Genomic DNA, 27505 nt, shown 5'->3' with positions numbered 1-27505 from the left:
GCAGTTTCTATTTTTTTTGTCTGTTCCCAGCTCTTCAGTGTTGCCAAGGTGCTCCCTTACTCGGCGCTGGCGCTTTTGTTTTTCCTATAAGAGCGAGTGCTCCAACAGGAGGGTCATCTCCAGGCCAGCTCCAAATGAGAAATAGTTGGCCGGGTGCCCTGGCGGCCACTCAAATCCGCCCTTTTGAAAAGATTACTGTGCTGCTGCTGCCGTCGCCGCCTCCCGTGGGCCATGCCAGATCGCTGAGAGGAGAGGAATGTGCATGTGGAGGGAGGGAGCCACAAAATAGGGGCACATTTCATTTGACCTCTTTCCGAAAGTTTTTCTCATTACTTTTCTTCTCTCTTTCCGCCACGCATTTTTCATTTTTGGCCTGCGCGCACCAGACCCTCGGACAATTACAAAACCAAATCCAAACGGGCTTTTCCGCTCTGTTAGACACAGTCTACCTGAGCTACTTGCCTCCTTGGCTTGTCCTCGGCCTGCTTGTTTTGTTTTTTTTTAGCGACTGTTGATGAATGGTGGATTGGTAGCGTTCAAACCTGTGCTTGGACTCTGTCCGCTTAGCTGCTTTGCCTGATAGGCTGCTAACTGGGGAGACTCCAAAGCGGGAGCGATAATATTGATTTGTAGGGGCATTGCGAGAAGCCTCAGACAGTTAGAAGAGGTGCGCATGTCTCCTGTGGCCTGTTACAATCAATACAACCCCGCCACCTCTGGGCTTCTCTGTCTGCTCCGTTTTCCCTCTTTAATAATGTATCTCACGCACGTACAAAAACACCTCCCTTTCAGGGTGGGCCTTGTACTAACTTATTTACTGCCATACACGAATGTATTCGGGAATTGAAAATATGACGTAGGGTGCCATTCCCAAATGTGTTCGGGGTTTGTTTTTTCATGCTTGGGTGTCGATAAAGCGCTGGCCATGGCCTCTAGCAATGTTTTTTTCTTTTCCACAAGTGGCCAGCATTTCTTTCTTTCCATGTTAGTGCTTTGTTCCGGCTTCAGCTGTTAAAGCACTATATAAACCAATATGTATATATTGCATTGTATTTTGGACAGCAGCCCTCAATTCAAGTTCAAATAAGCCAGACACATATAATTTAGGAATTAACTCTTTTTTTCTGATGAAAGAAGAGTTTATGATATCTTAAACTGCATTGAATGTTTATGTAGTCCACATCTCTGGCAGTGAATGAGTTAATGCTCACAATGAAATGCATTCTCCATCTAAATTCTTTGCCCACAACCTGGTACAAACGGTACTCTAATGTCTCACTGAATTAACTCATTCACTGCCAGATGTGAAAAAAAATGTGTCCACTCCAGTGCCAGGGTTTTTGTCATTGTCACTCGAATTTCAGAACCCACAGAATATTGAGTTTCAGGACTAAATAAACATTCAGTAGCGTAAGAAACCTTAGACGCTCTTCTTTCATCAGAAAAAATAGTTAATTCCTAAATTATATGGGTCTGGAGTTCTTTGAGCTTGAAATGAGGATGGCTGTCCAAAATATAATTATACTATTGTTATATTGGTTTATATAGCGCTTTAACAACAGTTGAAGTTGGAACAAAGCACTAACACGGAGAAAAAAAAGGTAAATGCTGCCCCTAGTGGAAGGGAAAAACATTGCCAGAGGTCGATGAAAAGGTTTCTTCAGCCGTCATCTGTACTTCTTTGAAGGAGTCGGACGTTTCGCTTCTTATCCAAGAAACTTCGTCAGCTAAGAATGACGAAGTTTCTTGGATAAGAAGCGAAATGTCCGACACCTTCAAAGAAGTACAGATGACGGCTGAAGAAACCTTTTCATCGATGGACCACTCCTGTACGACTGAGAGCTTACACAGACGTATTGCCAGAGGTCTAGCCAGCGCTTCATCAGCACCCCAGCAACAAAAACCAAAACCCCAACTAATTCAGGAATGGCGCTCTACGTCATATTTTGAATTCCCCAAAAAATTGGGAATGGCAGTGAATGAGTTAAAAAAAATATCACATTGAAATGGTAGTTATGTTTCATTGAATATAAAAAAAAATCTTACATTCAATTTTCCTGGCTCAGATTAACGCAGTCACCGAGTTTCAAATGGGATTAACCAAAGAGACGAACTATGTTTGCTGAACACTAAAGATAAAAGGCCTTTGCATGAGCTCCAGTTGACATTAGTAAAAGCTCACCCTGAGGGGACGCGTGTCGTCTTTATGAAAAACGGTTGGCACCGCGTATATGGTATGTTAACAAGGTGTAGCACAAAAGAAAACACCTTTTGTGTATTAGATTAGATTTTTTTTCTGTTTTGTCAACATGTTGCGATATCATGAGCCGTTGATTGCTACACGGAGTGATGAGGCCCTGCCTGGTGTGTGGTCTTTATCTGAGAGTCAGGAAACAGGACCAGACCCATAAACACTCCACTCACCGCAGCGGAAGCCCCCCCTCCCCCCGTGAGTGCCGACCCCACCCAAAGTCTCTGTAAACATGCGCTTTTCTCAAAATGAATGAGAGAAGATTAAAAACGGAAACCTCGCGCAAATTTCAGCTTCTCACAGCTTTTTATTGGAGCAGCTGACGCACAGGTGGCCAAATCGCGAAAAAAAAAAAAACAAAGCGGCTCGCTTTAATTTGTTCCAGGAAAAGATCGGCGTGCACGCAGGCAGAGTGGCGCGATCAGCGAGTCTGCTCCACATTGACACTGAAAGAATGGCGGCATGGGTTCCTGAGTCACGTCGTCTGCTTAGCAACAAGCACGACGGAGAGAGCAGGACAAAGCGATGTGATTGGGGGAGACGCGGACTCTCAGGACTTGAAGCACTAATTGCAAAGCTGTTTTCGCCTCCATTTTACAAACATTCACTCCGCCTGGAAAAAAAATGTTGCGTAACATGGTTTTACACCAGGACCCCTCCTCCTCTGCCTCCCACCTCATTTCCATCTTTCACGCGTACCCCCCCCCCCCCCCCCTGTCATCTTCCTAGCAACGCCATCTCGTCTTCTCAGAGGGATGTGATACAACCAGGGGGGAATGCTTGAAAGAGTCAGATCTTTTTTATTTTTCATGCAAAAGGAAAAAAAAACATTTGAGAGCTGGGAAATATTTCAAAACATCATTAACTCATGTAGTGCCAGACAGGTGCAAAAATGAGTCCACTCCAATACCAGGGTTTTTGTCATTTTCACTCAAATTCCAGGACCCACAGAATATTGAGTTTTAGGACAACATAACCATTGAATTCACCTGACAGTATCTTCTCCTGACATTTTCGTTTGTGCATAGAATACTGTGTTTATCTTTTGACCCCGCCCCCCCCCCCCCTTAAATTTTGCTGATGTAGATTGCAAATTTCCGCATTGCGGGACAATGAAAGGCTTTCTGATTCAGATTCTGTAAGAAATCGACTCTTTTCTTTCATCAGAAAAAAAAGTTAATTCCTAAATTATATGGGTCTGGAGTTGTATGAGCTTGAAATGAGGGCAGCAGTCCAGAATACAATGCAATGCATACATATTGGTTTATATCGCACTTTAACAACAGCTGAAGCTCGAACAAAGCGCTAACACGGAAAAAAGAGAAATGATGCCCCTTTGTGGAAAAGAAAAAAAAACATTGCCTGAGGCCATGGCCAGCGCTTTATCACCACCCAAGAATGAAAAAATAAAACCCCAAAAAATTCGGGAATGGCGCTCAACGTCACACAATTCCCGAATAAATTCAGGAATGGCGATGAATGAGTTAAATGATGCTATCTTCACTTTGTAATCTTGCGGCTGTATTTCTGACTTGATTCACATTTTTTTATGAATCTCATTTTTTGTCTTTCTTTCTCTACTCTGAATCTTTAAAATGTGCAGACCTCGTTCAGTGTTCATTTTGAGGTTTTGTATTGAGATACACAAAGCAAGTTTGGTCTGAAAACTTCGTGTTGATCTGTGTTGATGGCAAATTTAGAAGGTAAACACATAAACAACGCAATGGTGAATCGTTGTATGTTACACCGAGACAACTCTTTGATATTTGTTGAAAAAAATTCCAAACTGCAAAACAAAACTATTTCCAACGTAGCTCTGCCGCCATCTTCTGCATTTTTCTGTGACACTACACATCAGTCTTGATCCATCAAAACGACCCAGAAAACCTTCTTTAATCGATTGCAAACATTTATACTTTCCTCTTCAGAACTATTTGAATCATATTCATAACTGGATGCGTAACAAGAAAGCATGTTCTCCGAATCTGAAGCCATTGTTTTGATTCTCGAGCAAGGCAAGACGTCTTGCCGTGACACCATGAACAAGGGGGCGGGACCTTCTGAAACTGGCCACTTCCGGTTCCAAATTGAAGTACTTTTTAGACACTTTAAGTCATTTTTATTGGTGTGTTGCATTTGAATAAACACATAATGCGTGTTTTGGGTATTTTTGATGCTATAAAACGTTTTTGTGATGTCAGTTAGCAAACAAAAAAGTGACGTCGGTTGTCCTTTAAATTGCGCTTTAACAGCTGAAGCTGGAACAAAGCGCTTACCATGATCAGATATCATATACAGGAAAGAATTAGAACCAAGATCAAGTCGGAATCATGATGAGTCGAATGCAAATTATCATTGTAAAAAGGAGAAAAAGAAACATCTTGGCACGCATATCTGGAGAGTGAATGCAGACAACTGTTACCGGTGTGTGCTCCGGGGCAAAAAAAACACACACGCGCACACACACAAGGTTTTAACTGTCTGTTGTGGTCAGGGAAGCCTTGTCTTAAATAATTAACACACGTTGATGGCGAGAGTGGTGATCTCACAATATAAATAAAAAAAGAGTGAGCATGAAATATTTCCTATCACAGGGCCAAGTGTGCGAGCAGGCACATCGCTGCACGAATGAGGATTAGGCATCTTATTGTGATTATTGTGTGGCTTTTTTGTCCGCCAGGTTTCCACAACAACCCTAAGGGAAACAAAGAGGAGTTATGCAATGTCAGTGTTACTCAATTCTGATTCCAGTTTGTCATGTGAACACCAGGAAAAGGCCTGCATTGTGTGCCAAGGTGTGAGTGCATGCACAGTGACTGTAGAGGCCATCTGCTTTTACACAAAACGATCTACTTCCTGCTGTCTCATTGATATAGAAAACTAGGCTTGTATGGAGAATGCAATTCTATTCTTTTTTTTACATCCCCTTTATGCAGGCATGCGTGTGTGTTCATGTGCGTGCATATCAGCCGTACACGTTTGTAATGTGCTCTTAACATGTTCAGATGAACAGAGCTGCCATCCACTATCAACCTCAAATTGATATTTGTGTGCCTCCTGCTTAGCCAGGGTTGAGGGAAGGATAGTTCAAAAATAGAAGCGTTTCATGAAAACATCAGAATGGGGAATCATTCTACTGTAAAGCCTAGTTTCATAATCGCCCCCCAGGAGAAACTGAGGCTTGTCTATTCCATTTGAGCTCCCTTTTGAAACAAATTTCTTTTGCAGCTGAAATGTATTTAACCTAATGTCAGCTCTGGGTACTTGTGCCCTCTTCGCCAAGTATTTTTCCCTGTCAGGTCACGTTTATTGAATATATTTAGGGGGGCGGGGGGTTATGATGGGAAGTGGTGTTAACATCAGTGTATGAGGGTGACTGTGTGAACAAGGTGTGGCTCGATTGAGATCATCATCAGCATTAGCAAATGGAAACATGTTCATGTCAAAATTTCATGGTTCAGAGTTGTTATGCTAGCAGCAATGCAAAAAAAAAAAAAGAACAAATAAGGAAATGCAAACAATATGGTCTCCTGGCACTATAACTGATCAGGCTGCAGTGTTATGACACGATTATATGCTATGAAGCATATACGGTACTGGGCTTGATTCACGAGGTTGCAAACATTGAAGCATATATTTCTGGACATGAAAGACCAACTGTTTTGATGCTCAGCAACTTACAGACAGACGCTCCCCAACGAGATACGTTCCGAACGGTTGTCTGTAAGGTGAATTTGTTCGTTAGTTGATTCAGTGCTATAGTTTGTATAGAATGTATGTTTATGGCTTCTATAAGTATGTTTATATCCATATTTCGAAGGCTTGTCTAAGTAACCTGTATTAGATTGTCCTGGAAAACAAACATTTAATACAATATATACTCTATAAGGACATGTACATGTACAACTGGAGAGAATACTACATATGTTACTACAAAAATGTTCATAACTTGAATGTTCGTAAGTAGGGGAGTGCCTGTATTGTCTTATTATGACAGAGTTGGACAGTAAATTCCACCGGAATGTCTCTCTTCAGCGATTACTTTCCTGGTGTGTGTGTGAATGCTGCTAGCTGTTGTGTTTTTGCTTATGTGAAGCACATTGGGTCATATCGATAAAACAGCCTGGCTTTTTCACAATTCGGACATTTAATGGACTAAAATTAACCCCGCAGTCATTTCAAAGAAATACATTCATTGGATACATTCATAATGCCAAATCCAGTCTTGTCTCCACCCACCGCTTACACAAACAACCTGCCAAATCAGGCCCCCCTTTTGCCTGAAACCTGAATCGATGCATTTTGTGATCAATAGTCTTATTTGAGCCGCAGCTGAGTGGTGAACAAAGCCGATTAGCTGTGTCGCCACAGCATGTCTCTCCACGCTGAAGCGCACCTGATACAAGGTCACCCATCACAAGGTCAATGTGGATGAAACATTCAGCACATTGGATGAAAGGATTCTGGGAAAGATTGATCAAACCCCACCCACTTGCTCGGCTGAATCATGAGTTTCATTGATTTTTAATGAAAAGCATGCTTGCATCACTGCTGCTTTCTCAGTATTTGAAGAATCTCATGCTAACGCATAATTTCTCCTAGCCAACCAGTATGGAAATTGGACAATTAACTCATTCACTGCCATTCCCGAATTTATTCGGGAATTGAAAATGTGACGTACACCTCCATTCCCAAATGTGTTCGGGTTTTCTTTTTTCTATTTTGGGTGCCGATAAAGCGCTGGCCATGGGTTCTGGCAATGTTTTTCCATTCCACAAGAGGGCAGCATTTCCCTCTTTTCCATATTAGCGCTTTGTTCCAGCTTCAGCTGTTGTCAAAGCGCCATATAGACCATTATGTATGCATTGCATTGTATTTTTGACATCAGCCCTTATTTCAAGTCTATATAACTCCAGACCCATACAAGTTAGGAATTAACTCAGTTTTCTGATGAAAGAAGATAGTCTTACGCTACAATGAATGTTTATGTAGTCCTAAAAGTCAATATTCTGGCGGGTCCTGGAATTCGAGTGACAGTGACAAAAACCCTGGCACTTAACTGGACACATTTTTGCCCATGTCTGGCAGTGAATGAGTTAAAGAGGAAAGTCCTAAAGTTTTCAACTGCACGTATGCAAGTGCCTCAAAAAGACTTAAAGTTCACTGAGTTCAGTGTGTGACTATTTGTGTGGTGTGAATCAAGCGCAGTCATGTTTTCCAGAGCTACAACATGCCTGCAGGGTCACAGCTCGGGTCACTTTTGTTGCTATTTTACACCCAAGCATGTCTGACAACTTGCCAAAAGACACTCAGGACTCTGTGAGTTCACTGAGGGAATGAATGAGGTGGATTCATGCCCTCAGGTTCCTTCAGTCCAGCTACCTGGAATGCTGTGAATCGTTTCAGCGAGTAACGTGCTTTACGCTGATTAACAAGACGGTTGAGTGAATGTGTGTAGGATTTCCTAACTGATCATTTTTCAACCATCAAATGCCACATGGTGGGGTGGTGGGGGGGGGGGGGTGATGGCGGATATTCATGGTAAAAGGACAAGATCATGATAAACGAGCACCATGTGAAATCAGAGATGACTATGTTTACTTTAGGCTGGAAATGAGACCGTGCTATGTGAGACTCTTCGGCTTAAAAGATGAATGGGCCGCTCTTTCGACATGTCCAGGGAGAGATATAGGCCTCCACCACATGAATGGAAGGCTCTCTGTGCTATAGTCTGGACGGAAAACCGGTACTAATAAGGGGTATACTGTTCCGGTTAGCTTTGCACAAAGGCCACCTATGCCTGAGAGGCCCCAGATGAGTTGAAGGCGGGAGCGGAGTCGAGGCCAGAGGACGATGTGATGACTAAATGGGTGTGAACGACACTGTACTCGACTGTGTGATGAATGGACGCGGCCAGCATCTTCACAGACTGGCCTTCACCCTTCGCGTTGAGATCATCACCACTCTCCGCCCACCGCCACCACTTCACCCGTCCAACCAACTCCCTCGCCTTCCATTACTGCGTGCAGTGGGATGTGTCTAAAAACGACATGTAGAGTACAGACGATTCCCTTAAGTAACTTTAAACTGGCATTTGGATATCGTCTTTACAGAGTCTGCAGACTCTGGGTATCGATCTGAAGCCTTATGCCTTGTATGCTGGTTTAGGGTTTATTTGCAGCCGCTGTTACTGGAAATGAATCCCTTGTGCGATCTGGATTCAGCTGATCCAATTAAACCCTGTGAATAATTGATCTGACTGTGAAACCGAACTCTTGTCACATGGCTGCAATGACATCATCATGTAAAGTTGAAAGTGGACTCCTGTGCAGCTGTATTGCCTCAGGTTGTTTGCTCCACAATCGCTCCACTGTATCTGATTACCTACCTCCAGTCAAGGACAAAAAGTGGAGTATGAGGACACAAGGGGCGGTGACGCTGGTGGTATCATGCTTAGCAAGACTGTACAAAGACAACAGACTCACTGATAGCACTCATGAGATTGTCACATGGTGTTCTCAGCTACCCTAAAACCTTTAGAGCAGAGAGCAAAAAGCACAAGGCTTGCCTGGGATTTATTTTCAAGCTACTTGATATCACGAAAGAAAATAATCTCAGATTCCATCCTCTTGGTTCTTATTTGCCTCTTTCAGTGTTGAGAATGGTACAAAGACACTTCTTCATGTCAACCAGATGGATTCAGTGTGCGTCGATTATCTCCCTGACCATGAAATAAGGTGCAAATAGGAGCCATCTTTGACCCTGGCCTTGGAGGAAGCTTAGATTGTAATATGTAATGAAATCCCCCAAGAGAAGTCGACTCATGCCGCTTGCCACCTTTTCATCCTGATCTGCACCACAAATGAGAAAGAGAGGCTGTCGGACAACGAACATCTTGTGTGAATTAGTGTCAAAGCCTTGGGCAGGGACGGGGGGGGGGGGTTCTCCCAATGTCTTGTTGCTTTCTCACGAACGAAGGAAAAGGGTGTGGGTTCCTTTGCCTTCTGCTGACTCTCATGCTGAAAAACATTTTGCAGCGTTGCCACTCCATGATGAACTCACTGGTCTGATGAAATCGGTTGTTGTTTCACCACGTGGACCAACAGTCATCATGTGTCACTGTGCAATCTCTCGTTTCGTAAGTGGTGTCATGGCTCCCTGCCTGTGGAAAGCCTTTGAACTCATCACTTTAGTGTGACTCACTGTGTCCACATGCAGCTTTGCTACACATGCCTCTGCTTTATATGCCCGATCCTTCAGATAAATGTAATTTTTTAGTTTTCAGTCCTTTTTTTGTCTTTCTCAGTATATTTTTTTAGAGAGTATCTTCTGCCTGACACAAGCAAGTGGTATAAAGCCGTGACTCCAACAGAGATCTAAAACCATACCGTTGTAAATAATAATAATACATTTCATTTATAAGCGCCTTTCAAAACTCTCAAGGTAACTTGACAGTCACAGGATCAGTTTTTCTGTGGGCAGCCACACGCGCCACAACCCGGACTAACTTAAATAGATAGAAAGCTAGCTAGCTAGCTAATATGTAGCCAGCTATATAGCGAGGTAGCTCGATAGCCAATAGATAGCTAGCTCGATAGCCAGCTAGCTGCCTATCATATGTATTATTATATTATAGCTAATAGATTGATATTTAGCTAGCTAGGTCACCAGCTAGATAGCCAACTAGATAGCTAGCTAGATAGCCTGCAAGTTAATTCCTTTTTTTTAATTCCCCCACTGAATAAATACACTTGAATCCAATGTTGGATTTTCTTCTTTTCAGGAAAAAAAAAGAATTTATAAATGAACGCAATCCGCCCGCACTGAGGTTACTTGCGCGAGTCAACCGCACAGTGATTTCAGTTTTGGTTTAAACAAGAAAAACATTATGTTAGCTACGTGGTTTTGAGTTATAGGTCCACAGCCATGTCCTCAATTATGATCTTATAAATGTTGAAAAATAAACAGCTGGTCTGCAAATTGTCTTCTGGCCACATCCTTAAAGTGTCCTTGAGAGCTTTGAAAGGCGCTTATAAATAAAATGTATTACTGTATGATTATCCTTTGTATCCGCTGCTTGAAAATAAGTACAGTGATCCCTCGCTACTTTGCTGATAACTTATTTCAGTGAATCGCGGATTTTTTATTCACAAAAAAAAAAAACACGATTTGAATTAAAAAAAAATGCAAAATGACTCAGATTTTGTAGATGGCTGTGGCTTGATGGTTTTCCAGCGCTGACGTCACCCAATGACAGCACGATAGCTCATGGTTTACAGCCATGTGGATTTGTGTCTATCGCAGGTGGTCCTGGTCCCCATTAACTGTGAAAAACTAGGGATTACTGTAAAGATAAATTTAATATGCCCTTTGTGGTACGTGACTTGGCATCAGCAAAAAAATACAGAAAAATACAAAAAAGGCAAGCTCAAACATTGTGAAATGGGTCTTTGGAGCTTCGTGCTGGAATTGAGGTAATCATGTCAGTTAATTAGACCAAACTGGTGAAGACTCCATCCGTCGTTTCTTTCACCACACCGATCAAGTCTCCATGGAAAATCAAGACGCAGGAGGCTTCCAACTCCAAAGACCCGCTCAGCCTTTCAAGGTGAATGAAATATTTGAAGCAACAACACCGACCTCGACCTCTCTGGAAAGGTTATGTAGTGTTGCCATGGTAACCAACACAGGACACCTGCAGTTATGTTAAAAAAGTAGCTCAGCTCGGAGGGGGTGGAGGTAGGCATGTCGAAACCGAAACTACGGCTGTGGAATTTTGCGGTTGAGTGAAGATGCGTGTTGAATATTAATATTCCCTTTAAATTATGCACGAGTATGCACGCCATCATCCTCTTCCCTACTCTGATGCCCTGTACCCATTAACATTTGTTAAAGCCCAATATGCACCATGGCACATCCAGCTCTGTGGATAAGGAGGATATTTTTAGACATGTACTCATTAGTGCTGAAAGATCATTTGTAATGAAGGACAAGGGGGAAAAGGAGGCCAATATCTATGCGAAAGATGCCGTCGATATTCAAATACCTGATGAGTGAGTGAGAGTAAAGAGCTACTAGAAAGAGTAGGGTGAAATGTTAGGGGCAGGCCAATCAGAGTTTAAGGGGAGTGATGCAATAAAATTGTCAGGGGCAAGGTCACATGAATTATACATCACATTATGTATAATTCAAAAGCTTCCTGTTCTTCTTTTACAATAACAATTTGACATATAGACAGCTACACTCATGCATTATCAAAGAACTATTTTCTGTCGGCAGAGGTCAGACCTGTTGTTTCTACTGCTCGGTATCTTGCAGTAATTCATATCTAAGAATGACAACACGAGCTACCATTCACAATCATGCGTATAATCAGTTAATGGAGTCCTCAAATGATATACAGAATAATAAGCAGTCAACATGTTTCCTCTTAGGTCATACGTGCTTGTACTGAAGAATGGAATTCTGATTAAATGTGCTACGTGAGGGAAAGTACAATCGTCCTATTCTAGCTAGGTGGGTTATGTTGGACAAGAATATGCTGCTACTGACAGTGAAAACAGTAATGAAAGCACCCTTGATCATCCAAGAGGTTTATGTTGTCAGTAAACATGATACAACAGTGCCCCCGAGAGGTCACCGTACAATCTACAGAGAAGAATTATAGTACTGTATGCCCTGATTTTAGAGGCTCAAATACTGTTGACAATAATAATAAGAATAAATTGTATTCATAAGCGCCTTCCAAAACTCTCAAGGACACTTTACAGGCACATGATAAGAATAATTGTTTTTGAGTGATGCGAATGGCCTTTCATAAGTTCCACCTGTGGTAATAGCTTTTATACTGAAAGCGCCTGACCGGATGTTAGATCACGACTGCGAGAGCTCGTACAGTACGTATTCAGTAAAATGTTTCTTGCTCGAAATAAAAAAAACACATTTTAATAAATAATTCGACCATTGAGACATGTTCAACTCAGATTTTCCCTCTAATTAGCATCAGTGGGGGGTCAACAAAATGACATATTTAAAGGGTGACAGGTAGTCACTGAGCTGTTTGATGACATCGTGTGTACAACACTAAATGTGGAAACAATGCATTGATCCTGCGGTTGCTGCCACCAAGTCACGTGACTGAATCCTGTCCGCTTGTCCACATACCACCCGAAAAAGTCTCTTTATTAATAACACGTTGCTGTATTTGTCCGTGTTTGCTATTATCATTAAGAATTTTAGAGTCTGTCACACCGATAGGCCATTACTAGTTCCTTCTATACCAGATGCTGAAAGTTTAATACTGGGTCATAACACTTGTCTCATTTCGTTAATTTTCGTCAATGGATGCTTCAGCGTTAGTGTTTGCTTTCGAAATTTAGTTTGGAGCAGATTGTGTGCACATTTTCAGCATGACGTCCGTGACCCACTGGTGAAAGGCCATTTTGATACTCTCCCCTTTCATTTAGAACTGCTTCATACAACAAAGAGAATGCAGAAAAGTGGTTCAGATTGAGTGACTGTCTGTGTCTTGTATGTTGTGTCATATTATTTTGTTATTTTGAGGCTTCAAATTCAATTTATGAGACGGCCCTCTGAGAGTATTGTATCGGAGTAAAGATCCGGATAAAGCCAAAGTCGCTACATTTTTTCCACATGAACATAAAGGTTTTTTGTTCCATGACATGTAATTTCAAAATGTATTAAATTTGACCGAGTTGGTCAAGATAAATCCCATACACCCTGAAAGATATGACAGCCGTGAGACACATGCCACAGAGCCTGATATGAGCCAGTGATTACATCCAAGTTAGACAGCAATGATTTGGAGCAGCATCCAGAAGGGGTGGGTGTGCCCATGGCTAGGAAAGCAGCACCGATCAAAAAACAAACCCCCAAAAAAGCTCCTGGCAGCTGAATCAAACAGGCCCAAAGGATGTCTGTCATTGCAGGGTGTCCAAGGCCTTCTCCCTGTCCTTGGCTTTGTTCACCGCCAGCTTTCTCCACTGCTTTCATCTTCTTCTTGCTGCTCCTAGATAGTGTGTGTGTGTGTGTGTGTGTGTGTGTGTGTGTGTGTGTGTGTGTGTGTGTGTGTGTGTGTGTGTGTGTGTGTGTGTGTGTGTGTGTGTGTGTGTGTGTGTGTGTGTGTGTGTGTGTGTGTGTGTGTATTTATGTAGGTAGGTAGATAGGTATACTCCTCTTCTTTTCCTTTTGGCTTTTCCCTTTAAGGGGTCGCCACAGCGAATCGGTGTCCTCCATCTTCAGAGGCTTGATTCACATGTTTGTTTTTGGCCAAGCTTTTACGTCGGATGCCCTTCCTGACGCAACCCTCTGTATTTATCCGGGCTTGGGACCGGCACAAGAAGACACTGGTTTATGTCCCGTCGTGGCTAAAGAACAAGCAACTCTATGAACTTAATAAAGATGAAGATGCTCAGGAAAAGGCTCCCAAACACAAAATGGTCATCGGTACAGCAGCATTCAAGCAAAGCAAAACTATACTCACCATATACACACTGTATACATATATACATGTATATCATGAATGTTTCCCTTCTTTTTCTTGCATTTACTTCATGAAGTACTGAGCATCCAGCAAGCATTATTACAGGCTGAACAGCGGAACTGTAAAAAAGTGTTGTTTTTATTTAATATTAATTTCTTGCAAGAAGTGGCTCTCAGACGCTTCTGGCAAACCGCCACCTCCCCTCATTGCACCCCGATGAACTACTGAACTCCAGATGGAGCAGACTGGTTCACTTATTAAAGATTTACCAGCTGAGTCTGCTGCTGCTGTACCCTTGACCTTCCATACAGTGACTGAACAAAGAGAGTGTGGCTGTGTGAGCGGCCAGAAAGTTGAAAAAAAAAAAAAAAAAAAGACTTCGCTGCGTTTGTCACTTGACAGAACTGGCAGATTTTTACCAGAAAGAATGCAATATTATTTGCAGTAAATTACTTGCCTTGTAAGTGACGTTTGCACTGACAGCTGCCATGGATTTCATGAAGATAACCTCTACCGTGAAAACTGCCCTCAACTGGGGGCATAACTAAAAGTATTTCAAATTACAGTATATACATTAGTTTACTAATCTGGATCAATATTTTTTTTCAACATTTTTAATGGCAAAATATAGTCAGTTTTCCATTTTTACACAATATCAGTAGTCTGTCAACAACCACAGCCCTAACAAGGAGATTTACATATTACAGTATAATAATAATAACAATGTGCAAAATAACCTTTTCTTTTCTAACCAAATTGTACCCTATTTTCCAGACAAAAGGCGCACCAGACTATAAGGCGCACCAACTAATGTTTCCAAATGTAATACAGTAAAGTCTCGTTATATCGATATCGGTTATATCGATAGTACTGCTTATTACAATACTATTTCTATGAACGCAAGGAGAAAATTTACATGCCGCAGGATCGGATATATCGATAGTCCGGTTATATCGATATTTTTTCCGACTCCCGAGAATATCGATATAATGAGACTTTACTGTTTATAAATAGAGACTTTCGGAATATAAGGCGCATCACATTATAAGGCGCTACAATAGAGGCTTCTACACACTACTTCTTCAAGGGGGAATGGAGTCAGTGGCAGCTGACTGTACTTGTGAGACCTGTTGTGGCTCAATATGACTTCACATATAAGGCGCACCTGCGGATATGGCGCACCTGCATATAAAGTGCAGGGTCATCTTTTGTATGAAAATGGAGGCTTTTGAGTGTGCCTTATAGTCCAGCAAATATGGTATTTTAGCTCCGTTTAGATTGATATTTCACATACAGGAAGTGCAGTTTTATTCTTTGCTGTACCTGTCAAAAGGCTGCTCGGCAGTCCTTTGGTGAAAAAAAACAGTGATGAAAGTTGTGTATCACCAAACTAACAGTTACACTGTAAGGGGTCATTGCTACAACTCTGTATTGTGGTTACTGAATTTACATACTTTCACTTTATTGATTACTGATTGCCTCATCCTAACACAGAGCATTTCACAACCAGTGAACTGTGTGGAGATCATGCAAATATATGCAAATGATGCAAGATGGAGGAATAAATGTCACAGATTTCTGCGTTTTGGTTCCCAGAATATGAATGTACCCTCCTAGCCCACAAACGAAGATAGCCTCGAGTGTATTACAGATCAACAGCACCCCCTTTCGGTTGCTTTTAAATAGACGACGCTTGGCAAACCCACTTTTTAAATCACAATTTATTAGAAGAATACTAATACATTTAGAGACCGTTTTTGTTTGACTGTTTGTTGTTTTCGAAAGGCAGAACAATCAAATCTGGTCTTCCATCTTGCTATTGGATTGGATTTGCCTTTATTAGTATCGCAGTGGAGAAAGAAATTTACATTTCACAGCAGCAAAGTTATGAAAGAGCTATCTTGAGTTTGCATGCCGTTCCTTTATGTGTTTTTTTTTAGTGCAGTATTTGGTTTCATCTCACATTCCCAAAACATTTATGGTGGGTTAATTGAATAGTCTGAATTGTCCAGTATGATTGTTGTTGTCAATGTGTGCCCTGTAATTGATTGCCTTGTGACCAGTTCAGGCTGTATCACACGTATTGATGGATGAAAGATGGATCCAATGCTAGCTGTATGAATTACACAGTCCTTTTGCCTTTAGCAAGTTGAACGTTCTCAGCATACTCTTGAAGGTTGGTCTGAAGTTCACTGGCTTCAGGCCGGTCCTCTGGCTTTGAGCAAAGCATTGACTTAATAATTGTTTGCTGCAAAAATAAATTGATCAATTGATCAATAACCATATGTTGATAAAATCAAGATTCTCAATCATTCAAGATGTTCCTGTGAGACTCACATTCATCTTGCGAGTAAAATGTCAAAGTGTTGCTGTACCTCTGTGGGGAAGTTATGTGAAAATCCTTGAGGGAGTTTCTGGCTTCTGACATCCTTCCAAAGCTGGTTTAAACGATAAAATAAAATAACAGCATCTTTAATGACATTGAGTAAAAAAATCATACGATCTTTGAAGACACAAATTATCACTGAGATCACCCACCTGTATGATTGTACTGTATTTTTTGCAGCCGATGCTATATATATAGACTTTAAAGGACAACCGACATCACTTTTTTGTTTCCTAACTGACATCAGAAAAACGTTTTATAGTATCTAAAATACCCAAAACACGCAGTATATTTTTAGTCAAATGCAAAACACCAATAAAAATGACTTAAATTGTCCAAAATCTGCACACAAAAGAATGAACCCGGAAGTGGCCAGTTTCAGAAGGTCCCGCCCCTTTGTTCGTGGTGTCACCCCAAGACGTCTTGCCTTGCTAGAGAATCAAAACAATGGCTTCAGATTCGTAGAATATGCTTTCTTGTTACTCATCCAGTTATGAATATGATTCAAATAGTTCTGAAGAGGAAAGCATACATGTTTGCAATCGATTAAAGAATTTATTCCGTGCCATTTCGAGGTATCTGGGGGCGGGAAATGTAGCACCAAAAATCAGCCCGTTTCCACAGGCTGATTAATTCCTTACACAGAGCTTTGTCGCCCTCTTCTGCCTCTTTTTGGTGCTACACGAAGTTTTCAGACCAAACAATGTACAGCAAAATGCATTGACGTGATGGAAGGACTGCTACAATGTGTCCTTTTTTCTGCGTTCCTTCAGTGACGTAACGTGAGGACTCGTCACCAACTCAAAAACAAGACTTCCGGAATATTCAGCACGAGTCTTAAAACGTAAAATATAGCTATATGCGGTGGAATCTTTGTAAAATACGCTCAGTAGAAGTCATTTGAAGCGATTTTACAAATTATGGACACAACTTGTCCGGAGGGGTGGGTTGTCCTTTAAATGTAAAACTGGCCTGCGTATGGCTCCAGTAGTTATATACTGATTGTCCCCAGTGACATTTGTGGCTCATCCTACAAGCTATTTTGACGGAGCATGTCTGTTTGCATTCTATAATTAATAATAGGCTGACTTCGAGAGGTTACATTTTCGGTTCACACCTCAACATTGGGTCAACTCACCTTTTCTCTTTCATTGCGGGTGATCATGCACCAGAGGAGCTCAAAATAAATCAGACCCAGAGAAAATATATCCACTTTTCGGTCATAATGACTCGTGTCTTTCTGCAACAAATAAAAAATGAGGTTTTTATTTAACCATTTAAGAGAAAGCAAGCATCGGTAAGCTTGAGCAAAGTTACGATGTCGTCATTTGTTCTCACTCCTTTACTGCTATGCAAATGTTACATATCCTGTAGTTGTCTAAAGGCCTAAAATGTAATGCATAAAATGATGATAAAATCGTCACTCAATATCACATCCTTTATTCAATTATTATTGACATTTACTTTACATTTCATATCGCCTGTGACATAATTTTGGGAGTTCATCACTTGATTTCAGTTTGAATTACTGTATTTTCTGCAATATACGGCACACCTTCAACAAAAAAAAACCTTTTCCATACATAAGGTGCACCGCATTATAAGGGGCACCTTCAATGAATGACATATTTTAAAACGTTTTCCATACATAAGGCACACTGGATTTATGAGGTGCGTGGTCAGCTTTTCTTTTAGGTGCGCCTTATAGTGCAGAAAATACGGTAATGTGATATTGAAATTGTTTTGTTTTGTTCAGGTTATTTTTTTTAAGCACATCAGCCGATGCCTCCATTGAAATACTTTCTGTGCCGCTTAGTATATATTCCTTTAACCGGAGCGAGATCCAGCCTGTATGTTTTTTCCTTTGTGGCCTACTAAAGCAAATAAAGTATGTATTTATTAGACAAAACGGACTGCTACAAGAAGCTGCAAAGAGGCAAGTTTGGTGTTGAAATATGGCTAAAATAAATAAATAATAAAATAAAATACATTGTGTATGTTGAAATCCTTTAAAATATGATGACATTTTCTATGAACAATATATAAACATATGTTACACAATGTGTGCAGATTTTCTCACTTGCTCAGGCGCCATATAAAATGGAGTTCCACAGTATAAGCTTCTGTCGTTGCTGTCAGTATTGAGAGTAACAAGGCCAAAGTCCCCGATCTTCACTGTTTGATCCAGCCCAAACAGGATGTTGGCAGGCTAAGCATTCAGAAAAAGTACAGTGATACCTTGGCTTATGAACTTAATTGGTTCCCAGACAGAGTGTGTTAGGCGAAAAGTGTGTATCCCAAAAATTAATTTCCCACAGGAAATCATTAAAATGACAATAATCCGTTCCCAGGTCCCCATAAAACATAATTTTCTACTTTCTAAATTTCTAAGCCTTAAAACTACACAAAATATACCTTATTTTATGTATAATAAATGTGCTATGGTATTATAATTAAAGAAATAAACTGTACTGTATAATAGTCATTTTATTTACCTATGTGATGGTCGTTGATGGCTTGATGGAATGGAGTGGCCGGTTTCATCAGCAATAAACACTTGATGAGGAATGTAGCCTTCTTTCACCATCTTGAGGAATGATCCCTTGAAGGTGCTTTCTTTGCGAAAATTTTACCTTGTTCCTCATCAATTGTGTTCTGTTCTGCTGGGTTGATAGCTTTTTGCATCAAGTGTACAGATGGCTTGTGCGGGTTATTTGTGGAGCCTGATTAATGGGATATTTTAACCTTCCAGTCTACACTCAGCTTTATCAAAGTCGAAACAAGTCCAAATTTCACTGTTTTCTATCCATTTTCTCACCATTTCACACTTTTTTTCCGCTTTTGTTTTTTTGTTTCAAGCTCTGTCGGCTCCCTTTCGTGTGTGTGCGTGTGTTGTCTCACTCTCTCTGTCGCCTGCCTGTCTCTTTAATGTTACCCCCCCCCCCCCCCCCACTGCTGCGTTCTTGACCAATCACATGGCTTTAACCGAAGACGCCATTTTGTTTTTGGAGAACGGCCTCACTCTCTCTCTGTCTGTAGGCCCCTCACTGCTGCGTTCTTGACCAATCACGTGGCTTTAACCGAAGACTGGGGACAGGGAATAGAGGTCAAAACAGTCGGCCACCATTTGCTTGTTCGGAGAACGGGTCCTTTGCGAACGACACATCACTCATTGTGGCAGCTCCGTGTATATCGCGAAAAATAGTTTGTATGCCAAGGCAAAATTTTCATAAACGTTCATAAACCGAAAAGTTCGGAAGCCAAAGGGTTCGTAAACCGAGGTATCACTGTACTGTACATAAATGGACAACGATGATCGTACCCTAGAGAAAGAAAAACCCACTAAAGTAAGTGAAGGAACTTGAAACATTGCTAGCGATGGAAATTTGAATTTTCTTTCACATAAAGGGACCAATAATTTCATTCTGGTGTCGTACCATATTGTACATTCACCCTGTCACTGCAGCAAATACAGTAAACTTACCTTCAGATCTCTATGGATTAACTTTTCGGCATGAATGCTTATGACTCCTGAAATTATTTGCAGTAGAAAGGCCAAACTGTCTATCGCTCTTTGTAGAGGCTCCACATTTTGAGTGTTGATATCATCAATCCAATTTCGGAGGGTTTTGTTGTCGCACAACTCCATCTGGATATAGAGGAACCTTTTGATGCAATTATGGTACACATGCAAAAGACAAAAGAAAAAAATGTTTCAAACCTTTCGCGTGTTATTCATATATTCCTGAGAGACAGAAAAAAAAATATTCAAGAATCCTTGAATGAGACTCACTTGCTAGAGGAACTTTCAGCTGCATCGCCACGTTTGTAATCAGCATCTTCCATCCAACATGTGTAGTATTTTACAATGTTGCTGTGTTGGAATTTTGATAAAGCCTTGATCTCTCGTAACTGTTTTCTGTCCCAAAAGATAGATGTTTAACATGTGGTGCGACAAAGCTTCACAACAGCAACATTAGGAGAAAGTATGCATCAATGATTTTTAGTGAACAGAGACTTGACTTACTTTTCACATTTGACAATCTTCACGGCATATTCCTTCCCATCTAACTTGTGTTTTGCCTTGTAAACAGAGCCAAAACCTCCTTCATTTATGTATTTGATACAGTCAAAATTCTCTTCAAACCTGTTGGAAGAGGTATTTTCATGCTTATCTGGATTAAACGTTGTAAAAAAAAAAAACAATCATATTCACTTAAAACTCCCATACCTTGACACAGGGGACTTTGATTTTCGTTCACTACTTCCTTCGTGGTCTTTGAAATCTCGATTCTTCACAACACATTTGTACAATCAAGATGAAATCCAAATGTATGAAATGTCTCTCTGTCTATCTATCTGAAACTAATAACACACCTGAGCTTGGGGAGAAGACTCAGCAAACACTACTGTGAAACTTGGAGAGGAACTCTTCACGTCTTTTAATATTGTATCAGGGGATCCCCTTTAAGAAATAAAAAAGAAGGAAGTTTCGATGACTCAAACTTAACATTTGAAGTACTCACCCAGGAACTTACCGGACATTTACGTCCTCCATTGTTGAACTAATGGAAGATTGAGAGGGCCATGAGACCTGTCAGGCACCAAGTAAATGACAAAGTAACGAATAATTAGTACTTAAAATCTAAATACTTTGCCTGTGTGGTATTTGGTTAAAACGTTTTGGAATCACGAATACGGATCATGCATCTTCCTCAAGATGAGACTGATATGAATACCTCTCACACACACACTGAAAAAAACAACAACTAATGACAACTTGAAGCCTGGGAGAAATGTATGGCAAATTTATGTTTATTATGGCCAATTTGTGACAAGTATTTCTTTTCCTTTCTGCTTTTCCCTTCAAGGGGTCGCCACAGCGAATCAGTGTCCTCCATCTTCAGAGGTTTGATTCACATGTTTTTTTTGGCCAAGCTTTTATGTCAGATGCCCTTGCTGACACAACCCTCTGTATATATACGGGCTTGGGACCGGCACAAGAAGACACTGGCTTATGTCCCCTTGTGGCTAAAGAACAAGCAACTCTACGTATGGACTTACTAAAGATGAAGATGTTTAGTAAAAGGCTCCCAAACACAAAATGGTCATCAGCACAGCAGCATTCAAGCAAAGCTAAACGATACTCAACATTCGATGGCAATTTGAGACAAGTACAGTACTCCAATAACAGAACACCACTTTTAACTCATTCACTGCCAGATGTGCAAAAATGTGTCCACGGCAGTGCCAGGGTTTTTGTCATTGTCACATGAATTCCAGGACCCACAGAACATTGAGTTTTAGGACTACATAAACATTCAATGCAGATTAAGAAACCATAGACTCTTCTTTAAATTATATGAATCTTGAGTTATATGAGCTTGAAATGAGGGTCGCTGTCCAACATACAATGCAATACGTACATATTGGTTTCTATAGCTCTTTAACAACAGCTGAAGCTTGTACAAAGTGCTAACATGGGAAAAAAAGAGGATATGCTGCCTCCTGGTGGAAGGGAAAAAACATTGCCAGAGGTCTGGCCAGCGCTTTGTTGGCACCCAAGCAAGAAAAAAACAAAACCCAAACTAATTCGGGAATGGCGCTCTATGTCATATTTTCAATTCCCGAATAAATTTGTGAATGAGTTAAAAAACTAAAATAGTGGTGTTTTGTTACAAATGTACTTTACCTGTTCTGTCTGTCAAATGAACTTCAGAAGTCTACTTTGTTGTTGATGATGAGTATTTCAGGGAAAAAAAATTGTTGACCTTGAGGTCCCAATTAATGTATATTCGTCATCAACAGGATATAAACAAATAAATAAAAAATAAAATACAAATAACAACAGCAGAAGTCAATAAATAAAACCTCATTGTCTTCTTTTGTAAGGCTAGAAAGGGCCATGCGTGCGGCATTTTGCTTGGCTTCCTTGATAGTCTTTCCCGTGCCCATGGGGTAGTCCTTGCCATCGATCACTACTTTGAAGGAAAATCTGTGTTGACAGGGAGACAACATTTGAACGTATTAGTGTTAAAAATGAGACTCTAATTTGAAAATTGTGAGGTGTCTGAATGCAGGCTTGGGCTTACTCATGGTTATTAGATGGGCCTCTTCTATTCATTTCAAGAAAATTTAGAGTCCGGTGCGTTTTCTGACAGTATTCGTTGATCATTCCGATAAAATTGCTCTCTATTAAGCTATCATCTTCAGTCTGTGGACTTGGTGATTTGTTACTGTTGTAGCAAAGACAGAAATTTCTCAAATTAGGCCAGTCCACAGATTTCAAACACAAATGTACCACGTTTTAAACTGACCGGATCTTTGACATTTTCTCCTCTTGTGGACTTGCAGAACCAGAGGCTTCCTCACGTTCAGTCTTCAAATAAATACAATGTCTTTTGATAGATTGATTGGAATGGGCCTACATGCCTTTTGTGACAAAATGGTCATAATCAAACCGTTACAGTAAAGTCTCGTTATATCGATATCGGATATATCGATAGTCCCGGTTATATCGATACTATTTCTATGCACGCACTGAGAAAATTACATGCAAACAGGGTTGGATATATCGATAGTCCCGGTTATATCGATATTTTTTGGGACTCCCTTGAATATCGATATAACGAGACTTTACTGTATTTAGTTTGTTTGTTGTTTTGACTTTTGTTTATGTAGACATTAGTAAGAAATATTGTACTAAGTTAATTCTCTTTGTCTTTTCTGTAATACAGTACAATAATAATAATACATTACATTATAAGCGCTATCTAGCTGGCTAGCTATTAGCTATCTATTGGCTTACTCACGAGCTTTCTATCTATTTGTCTTACTATTCTATTTGAATCACTTCCGGGTTGAGTGAACGCTGGCGTGTGTGGCTGCCACTGCTCACCCACAGAAAAACTTATCCTGAGACTGTAAAGTGACCTTGAGAGTTTTGAAAGGCGCTTATAAATAAAATGTATTATTATAATTGTCTAATTATGCAATTTCTTTCGCAGACAGACAGGAACATCTGGCACTTGCACAGATATTTGGGGATGTTTGATAACAGAAAGGGTGATTACTTTTTATAAGTACTGATAAATGAATAAAAAAAACCGCCTCTCGCAGTAAGCACTCTTTTTTTCATCCAGAGTAACGGGCTGGTGCTGGAACAACACAAAATCTCTGCGCAAGTCTGCCAAGCAAGATAACAAATGTGACTTGTTACCTGTGATGCCTCATATATGGCATGATATGCAAGTTTAGCAGCTTCTGCCTTAGCTTCTTTCTTTGTTATCCCGGCGGCAATGGGATACTCAATCTTCCCAACCAAACATCTACAGCTTATGAAAATAAGACATTGCTTCAACAACTCTGCATTTATAACTTGTCAGCATTATTGAGACTTACTGGAAGGGCTTGTATGATCCAGCTATTGTGTTCTCACTAAATCGGACATTCATCTTTATTTTCTGACCATACTCATTGAGCCAGGACACGTGATTTGTGACTGTTTCCCTGACTGGTCCAATAGAAGATTCCGATGCATTCTCCTGCTGGCAACATAAAATATATTATCCATTTAATTCATTTCTATTTTAACTCTATAACAAAAATACACGCAATGGATAATAACAAAAACAGGTGCAATGGATAATAAAAAACATGATCTGTGTTTGATTCACCTTTTTCATTAAACTTTTTAAAGCGTTTTTGGCAGCATTCTGTTTGGCCTCTTTCCTGTTGTTTCCCGCCCCTTCTGGATATGCCACGTCATTGACAACAGCTCTTATGGTAAAACTGAATTAAACACACACACACAAACGACCAAAGTTTTATTAAAGTTGAACATTCAGAATTTAGTCTACGCCCCGACAGATCACTTCAGAAATGACCAAGCCTTGAAATCCACGTCCTCAATCCATACAGTACAAGGACATTCATCTATTATTACCCGTCCTCCTTTATCTTCACTGGGGTCGCGGGGATCCACGTCTTCCACTCAATCGTAATTATTTTCCAACTTACGTTTTGATGTGATCCGGGCCATCGGTTCTGATGTCCTCATACACGATTTTCGAACATGTCCTCTGAGTGTACTCGTTCAGTTTCGCTATGTAATTTTCGCTATCCATCAAAATTTCTTATCTAAAATCACATCAAGCATACCAAGACAAATAACATTGTCGTGTAGTCTTGTGCCAATTTGCAAAACGCAGTTTAGACAATATTCGCCGTTACTCTTGTTATCTAAGTCAAGCGCGGTATGCCAGGACAATACTGTATTGCTATTCCAAGTTTACGATCGGTTTCGATTTGTCCAAAATGAAAACTTCCTGTTTCTGCGTGGCGCCTTCTGGTGTCATCCGAAAAGAGATATCCTCCGTACACATTCCCCAGTCAATAAACTCATTTTCTCAGTTTGCAACGACAGTCGCATTATATAAAGTATTGTGTACAGTATTTGCACGTATTTACCCGTATTATTTGCCAGTATTTACCTGGTCAACGCCCAATTTGTACTGTCGCCAAAGTGGTTTTTATTAGCACGATTTTTTTTTAATTAATGTAGGGTTCATTCAAAAGTGAATGACTTGAAAATCGTCTGCGATTGTTGTCGGATTCACGACGCAGTTAATTTCACATTCAAAGTTTGAACTCAGTGGAATTCTGAAGTTTTATGAAATTCGGCCATCCCTAAAATTACTGTATTATATTCCTGATTGGGAACTAATCACCAAGGTGGATTTGGAAATTGATTATGGATAGTCCTGAAATGCTTCACTACACAATACATAAATCTGTCCATCTTGATGTGCGCACCCAATCGCCAAATTGCCAGCCGCAGACCAGTGGTTGGGGAGAACCGCATTGGTCTACAACTGGTCATAATGACGTGGTCACAATATACCATTTTGTAATATTTCATTTGGATCAGTAAACCATAGATATGCTTAGCCCAAAAACCTTTGTCAACATACATACATGACACTGTGGATTCAATATAATTTAATGGATATACAAAGTCATTTACAAGAAATGATGGTACTGATTATCCTTTTCTCCATTTAAATAAAATCTTAATACAAAAAAATGATGAAAAAACTAGAATATACAGAATAATGGGACCCGTTCCACGCCATACATCATGGCTGTCGTTCTTGTTCCTTTCACAATGTCGACCACTTCGATTTCGATAAATTCATTCATGCTCTGCTGCTGTATCCCCGGGACAGTTCGAGGATAGGTCTTCCTCATCTGGCAAGAGGAAAATATTTCAGCCGATGAACAAAGAGAATAAAACAGAATGTAGCAAATATGTTCAAGTTTACCATTAAAGGCCGTTCCACACCATATGCAGTAAAAATGGATGCCTCTTAAGTAAGACGTCAGTATTTGCAGTTGATCAAAGGACTGTAAGAAAGAATACTCAGTATCATACGGTGGCAAATGGTGGCCCCTCTTCCACTCAACTCATCAACCCTTTGTCACTATGGGTAAACGTTTCTAGAGCACTGCTTGTAATAGATAACCGACCAAGCTGCATGTTGACACTTCTTGGGAAACAAACGAGTACATCTCCAATTAATCCTGTACAGTGAATCTCAGTATACTCATAGTTTTTGTTGGAATTTTGAGATATGTACTTTATAACAAAAAAACTCACTGTTAATTCAAAATGTTCATCTTCCTCCTCATTTTCTTCCTTAAATTCATCGGTCTCCTCATCAACTCCTATTTTTGGCCAGTACCATTGTTCTCTGGGGACTGTGATGCCCTGAAATGAAAAGGCAACTTATTTAGACACGAAATAAAACTTGAGTGCTTAGGGTATGTGATGTTCCGATTATTATGCAGTAGAACCAATTATTCTCCAACCTTCTGACAATCGAGTTGCTCACAGGCTCGTTGACTTCGTCGAAGGTCGCCTTCAATTTTTCGCTCTTCTCGCTCCGTCCTTACTCTTGACCTTGAAAGGAGACAGTTTGAGCACAGACAGACAATGAAACATTGGCATCATACAGTATAGCTCAGATCTATAGATTTGATTATATTAGATTAGATAAAATGTAGCAGCAACATTATGAAAGGAAGGGGAAAGGAAAAGTCACTTAGTCATTACCTGAAATCTTCTAAGGATTTAGTTTCATTTTGTTGTTTGGCCTGTACTTTCTTTCGATATTGCTCCAGTTCCTCCACAGCTTTTCTCTTCTTTGCTTCTTCCATCCCGATGCCACCTCTATCTGAGTCATTCAAGGACAAAAACAGTTAGAGAACATACAGTAATTGCAGTAGTATATCACAAGCTTGGCAAAATGTGTTCTTACCAGTTTTAATATTCAGGGGTATTGGTTCAACTCTGCCAGCCCCTAAATTTGGAAATAGGATTATCATCAACACAAGTATGACATCAGAATCAGAATACCTTTATTCGTCCCACAATGGGGAAATTTGCAGTCCACAGCAGCAGATCAAATTTCAGAAGTTCAGATAAGAAAACATACCTTGTTTCCCAAGACCTTGACCCGCTTTGTAACCCATTTTTTGCAAAAGTGCAAAACCTTTATTCTCGTTACTGATGGAGCTCTGTAAAGCTGTTTCACGGCTTTCTTTTTCTTGCTCCTTGAAGGTTTTTTGACGATTTTTAATGTTGCTCTCTTTGTGCTTTTCTTCTCGTTTCATTGCCTCTTTTACTCGCCTCGCCATGGCGACACCTGGTTTGACATCTTGTCTGACACAAAAAAAGTCCGTTATTATAATAACAAACTTGAGTGATATGAATTCACTATTGGATTTCAATAGATAAAAGTGCCTAAATATATACTTCACTGAATGGTCAACAGTGTCATAAATGACTATTGCTCTATCAGGTTCATAAACCATAATTCTTTGCATCGTACTTACCATGCTGTATGTTGTTGGACATTTTACAGTAGGCAAACTAATCATAATAATGATAATGATCATCATAATAAGTTAACATTTTACAGCGTGTAAAAGCAGTCCTGTTGACACACGTTTAAAGGCAAATACCGTCGAAAGCAACACTTACATTTGACTGAGGAAAGCATCGGACATATAATCGTCTTCCTCATCAGACATTATTATTGTTAAAAAAAAAAGAGTGAAAACGAACAAATACCCCCAAATTCTTTATGACTCCAACGCTGCAATGAACGTTCCCGCTTCCGCTAATTTTTATTTCCGCGAGAATGCACTCCGGCCAGCAACAAATAAAACGAATACTCCATTATTTGTATGTATATGCTGGAAAGTAGTAAATTAAAGTAGTGGATTTAAAATATTCAATAATGACGGTTAAGTCATTAAAATAATCATCTTCAAATTATTCATTTGAGTTTGAGACAGTGTT

The 27505-nt window shown here is 40.2% G+C and overlaps 2 protein-coding genes and 1 long non-coding RNA gene across 8 annotated transcripts in view; 1 reads left to right on the top strand and 2 right to left on the bottom strand.

The window, feature by feature from the left end:
* Positions 1 to 22001, top strand: part of LOC148889514 (uncharacterized) — a 128856-nt gene extending 106855 nt beyond the window's left edge. For all 3 annotated transcript variants that reach the window (XR_016116823.1, XR_016116821.1, XR_016116822.1), the window contains one exon: positions 21012 to 22001. This is a non-coding gene — a long non-coding RNA (uncharacterized LOC148889514). The remainder of the gene's footprint in view (positions 1 to 21011) is intronic.
* On the bottom strand, positions 14391 to 24469 carry eif2ak2 (eukaryotic translation initiation factor 2-alpha kinase 2). Of its 3 annotated transcripts, none has more exons than XM_089011417.1 (17): positions 24160 to 24469; positions 23817 to 23931; positions 23542 to 23687; positions 23360 to 23474; positions 22458 to 22519; positions 22233 to 22376; positions 22012 to 22135; positions 20679 to 20734; positions 20518 to 20605; positions 20372 to 20433; positions 20168 to 20287; positions 19934 to 20059; positions 19625 to 19805; positions 18221 to 18349; positions 17279 to 17380; positions 16092 to 16192; positions 14391 to 16002 (listed from the first exon to the last, which is right to left on the bottom strand). In XM_089011417.1, the coding sequence occupies exons 1-16, from the start codon at positions 24264 to 24266 to the stop codon at positions 16094 to 16096; spliced, it is 1776 nt and encodes a 591-aa protein (XP_088867543.1). In that variant the 5' UTR covers positions 24267 to 24469; the 3' UTR covers positions 14391 to 16002; positions 16092 to 16093. The 3 variants fall into 3 exon arrangements, with proteins under 3 accessions (XP_088867543.1, XP_088867542.1, XP_088867541.1); XM_089011416.1 differs by having other exon boundaries at positions 14394 to 16002; positions 16130 to 16192; positions 23542 to 23684; positions 24160 to 24467; XM_089011415.1 differs by having other exon boundaries at positions 14394 to 16002; positions 16130 to 16192; positions 24160 to 24465.
* Positions 24470 to 25129: 660 nt separating this feature from the next.
* Positions 25130 to 27344, bottom strand: gpatch11 (G patch domain containing 11). Of its 2 annotated transcripts, none has more exons than XM_089012061.1 (8): positions 27185 to 27344; positions 26637 to 26863; positions 26460 to 26501; positions 26255 to 26375; positions 26011 to 26101; positions 25799 to 25909; positions 25464 to 25545; positions 25130 to 25389 (listed from the first exon to the last, which is right to left on the bottom strand). In XM_089012061.1, exons 1-8 carry the CDS (start codon positions 27232 to 27234, stop codon positions 25334 to 25336), a joined length of 780 nt encoding a protein of 259 aa, XP_088868187.1. In that variant the 5' UTR covers positions 27235 to 27344; the 3' UTR covers positions 25130 to 25333. The 2 variants fall into 2 exon arrangements, with proteins under 2 accessions (XP_088868187.1, XP_088868188.1); XM_089012062.1 differs by having other exon boundaries at positions 26637 to 26858; positions 27185 to 27339.
* Positions 27345 to 27505: the final 161 nt, after the last annotated feature.

This window comes from Hippocampus bargibanti, linkage group LG13, assembly GCF_051943395.1.
Source record: "Hippocampus bargibanti isolate YZ-2025 linkage group LG13, ASM5194339v1, whole genome shotgun sequence".
NCBI lineage: Eukaryota > Metazoa > Chordata > Actinopteri > Syngnathiformes > Syngnathidae > Hippocampus > Hippocampus bargibanti.
The sequence above is the reverse complement of the archived record's forward strand: the minus strand, read 5'-3'. Positions and strand labels throughout refer to the sequence as shown.

Bases quoted from the DNA above. Each gene is read 5' to 3' on its own strand.
- gpatch11 (XM_089012061.1), bottom strand. From the start codon at position 27,234: ATGTCTGATGAGGAAGACGATTATATGTCCGATGCTTTCCTCAGTCAA. The intron at 26,376-26,459 runs GTAAGAACACAT...TGAATGACTCAG, and splicing joins ACCCCTGAATATTAAAACTG to ATAGAGGTGGCATCGGGATG. The intron at 25,390-25,463 runs GTAAACTTGAAC...TCCTCTTGCCAG, and splicing joins GTGTGGAACGGCCTTTAATG to ATGAGGAAGACCTATCCTCG.
- eif2ak2 (XM_089011415.1), bottom strand. From the start codon at position 24,266: ATGGATAGCGAAAATTACATAGCGAAACTGAACGAGTACACTCAGAGG. The intron at 22,520-23,359 runs GTAACAAGTCAC...ATTTATTTGAAG, and splicing joins CCATATATGAGGCATCACAG to ACTGAACGTGAGGAAGCCTC. The intron at 20,434-20,517 runs GTGTGTTATTAG...TGTGTTGTGAAG, and splicing joins AGTCTTCTCCCCAAGCTCAG to AATCGAGATTTCAAAGACCA.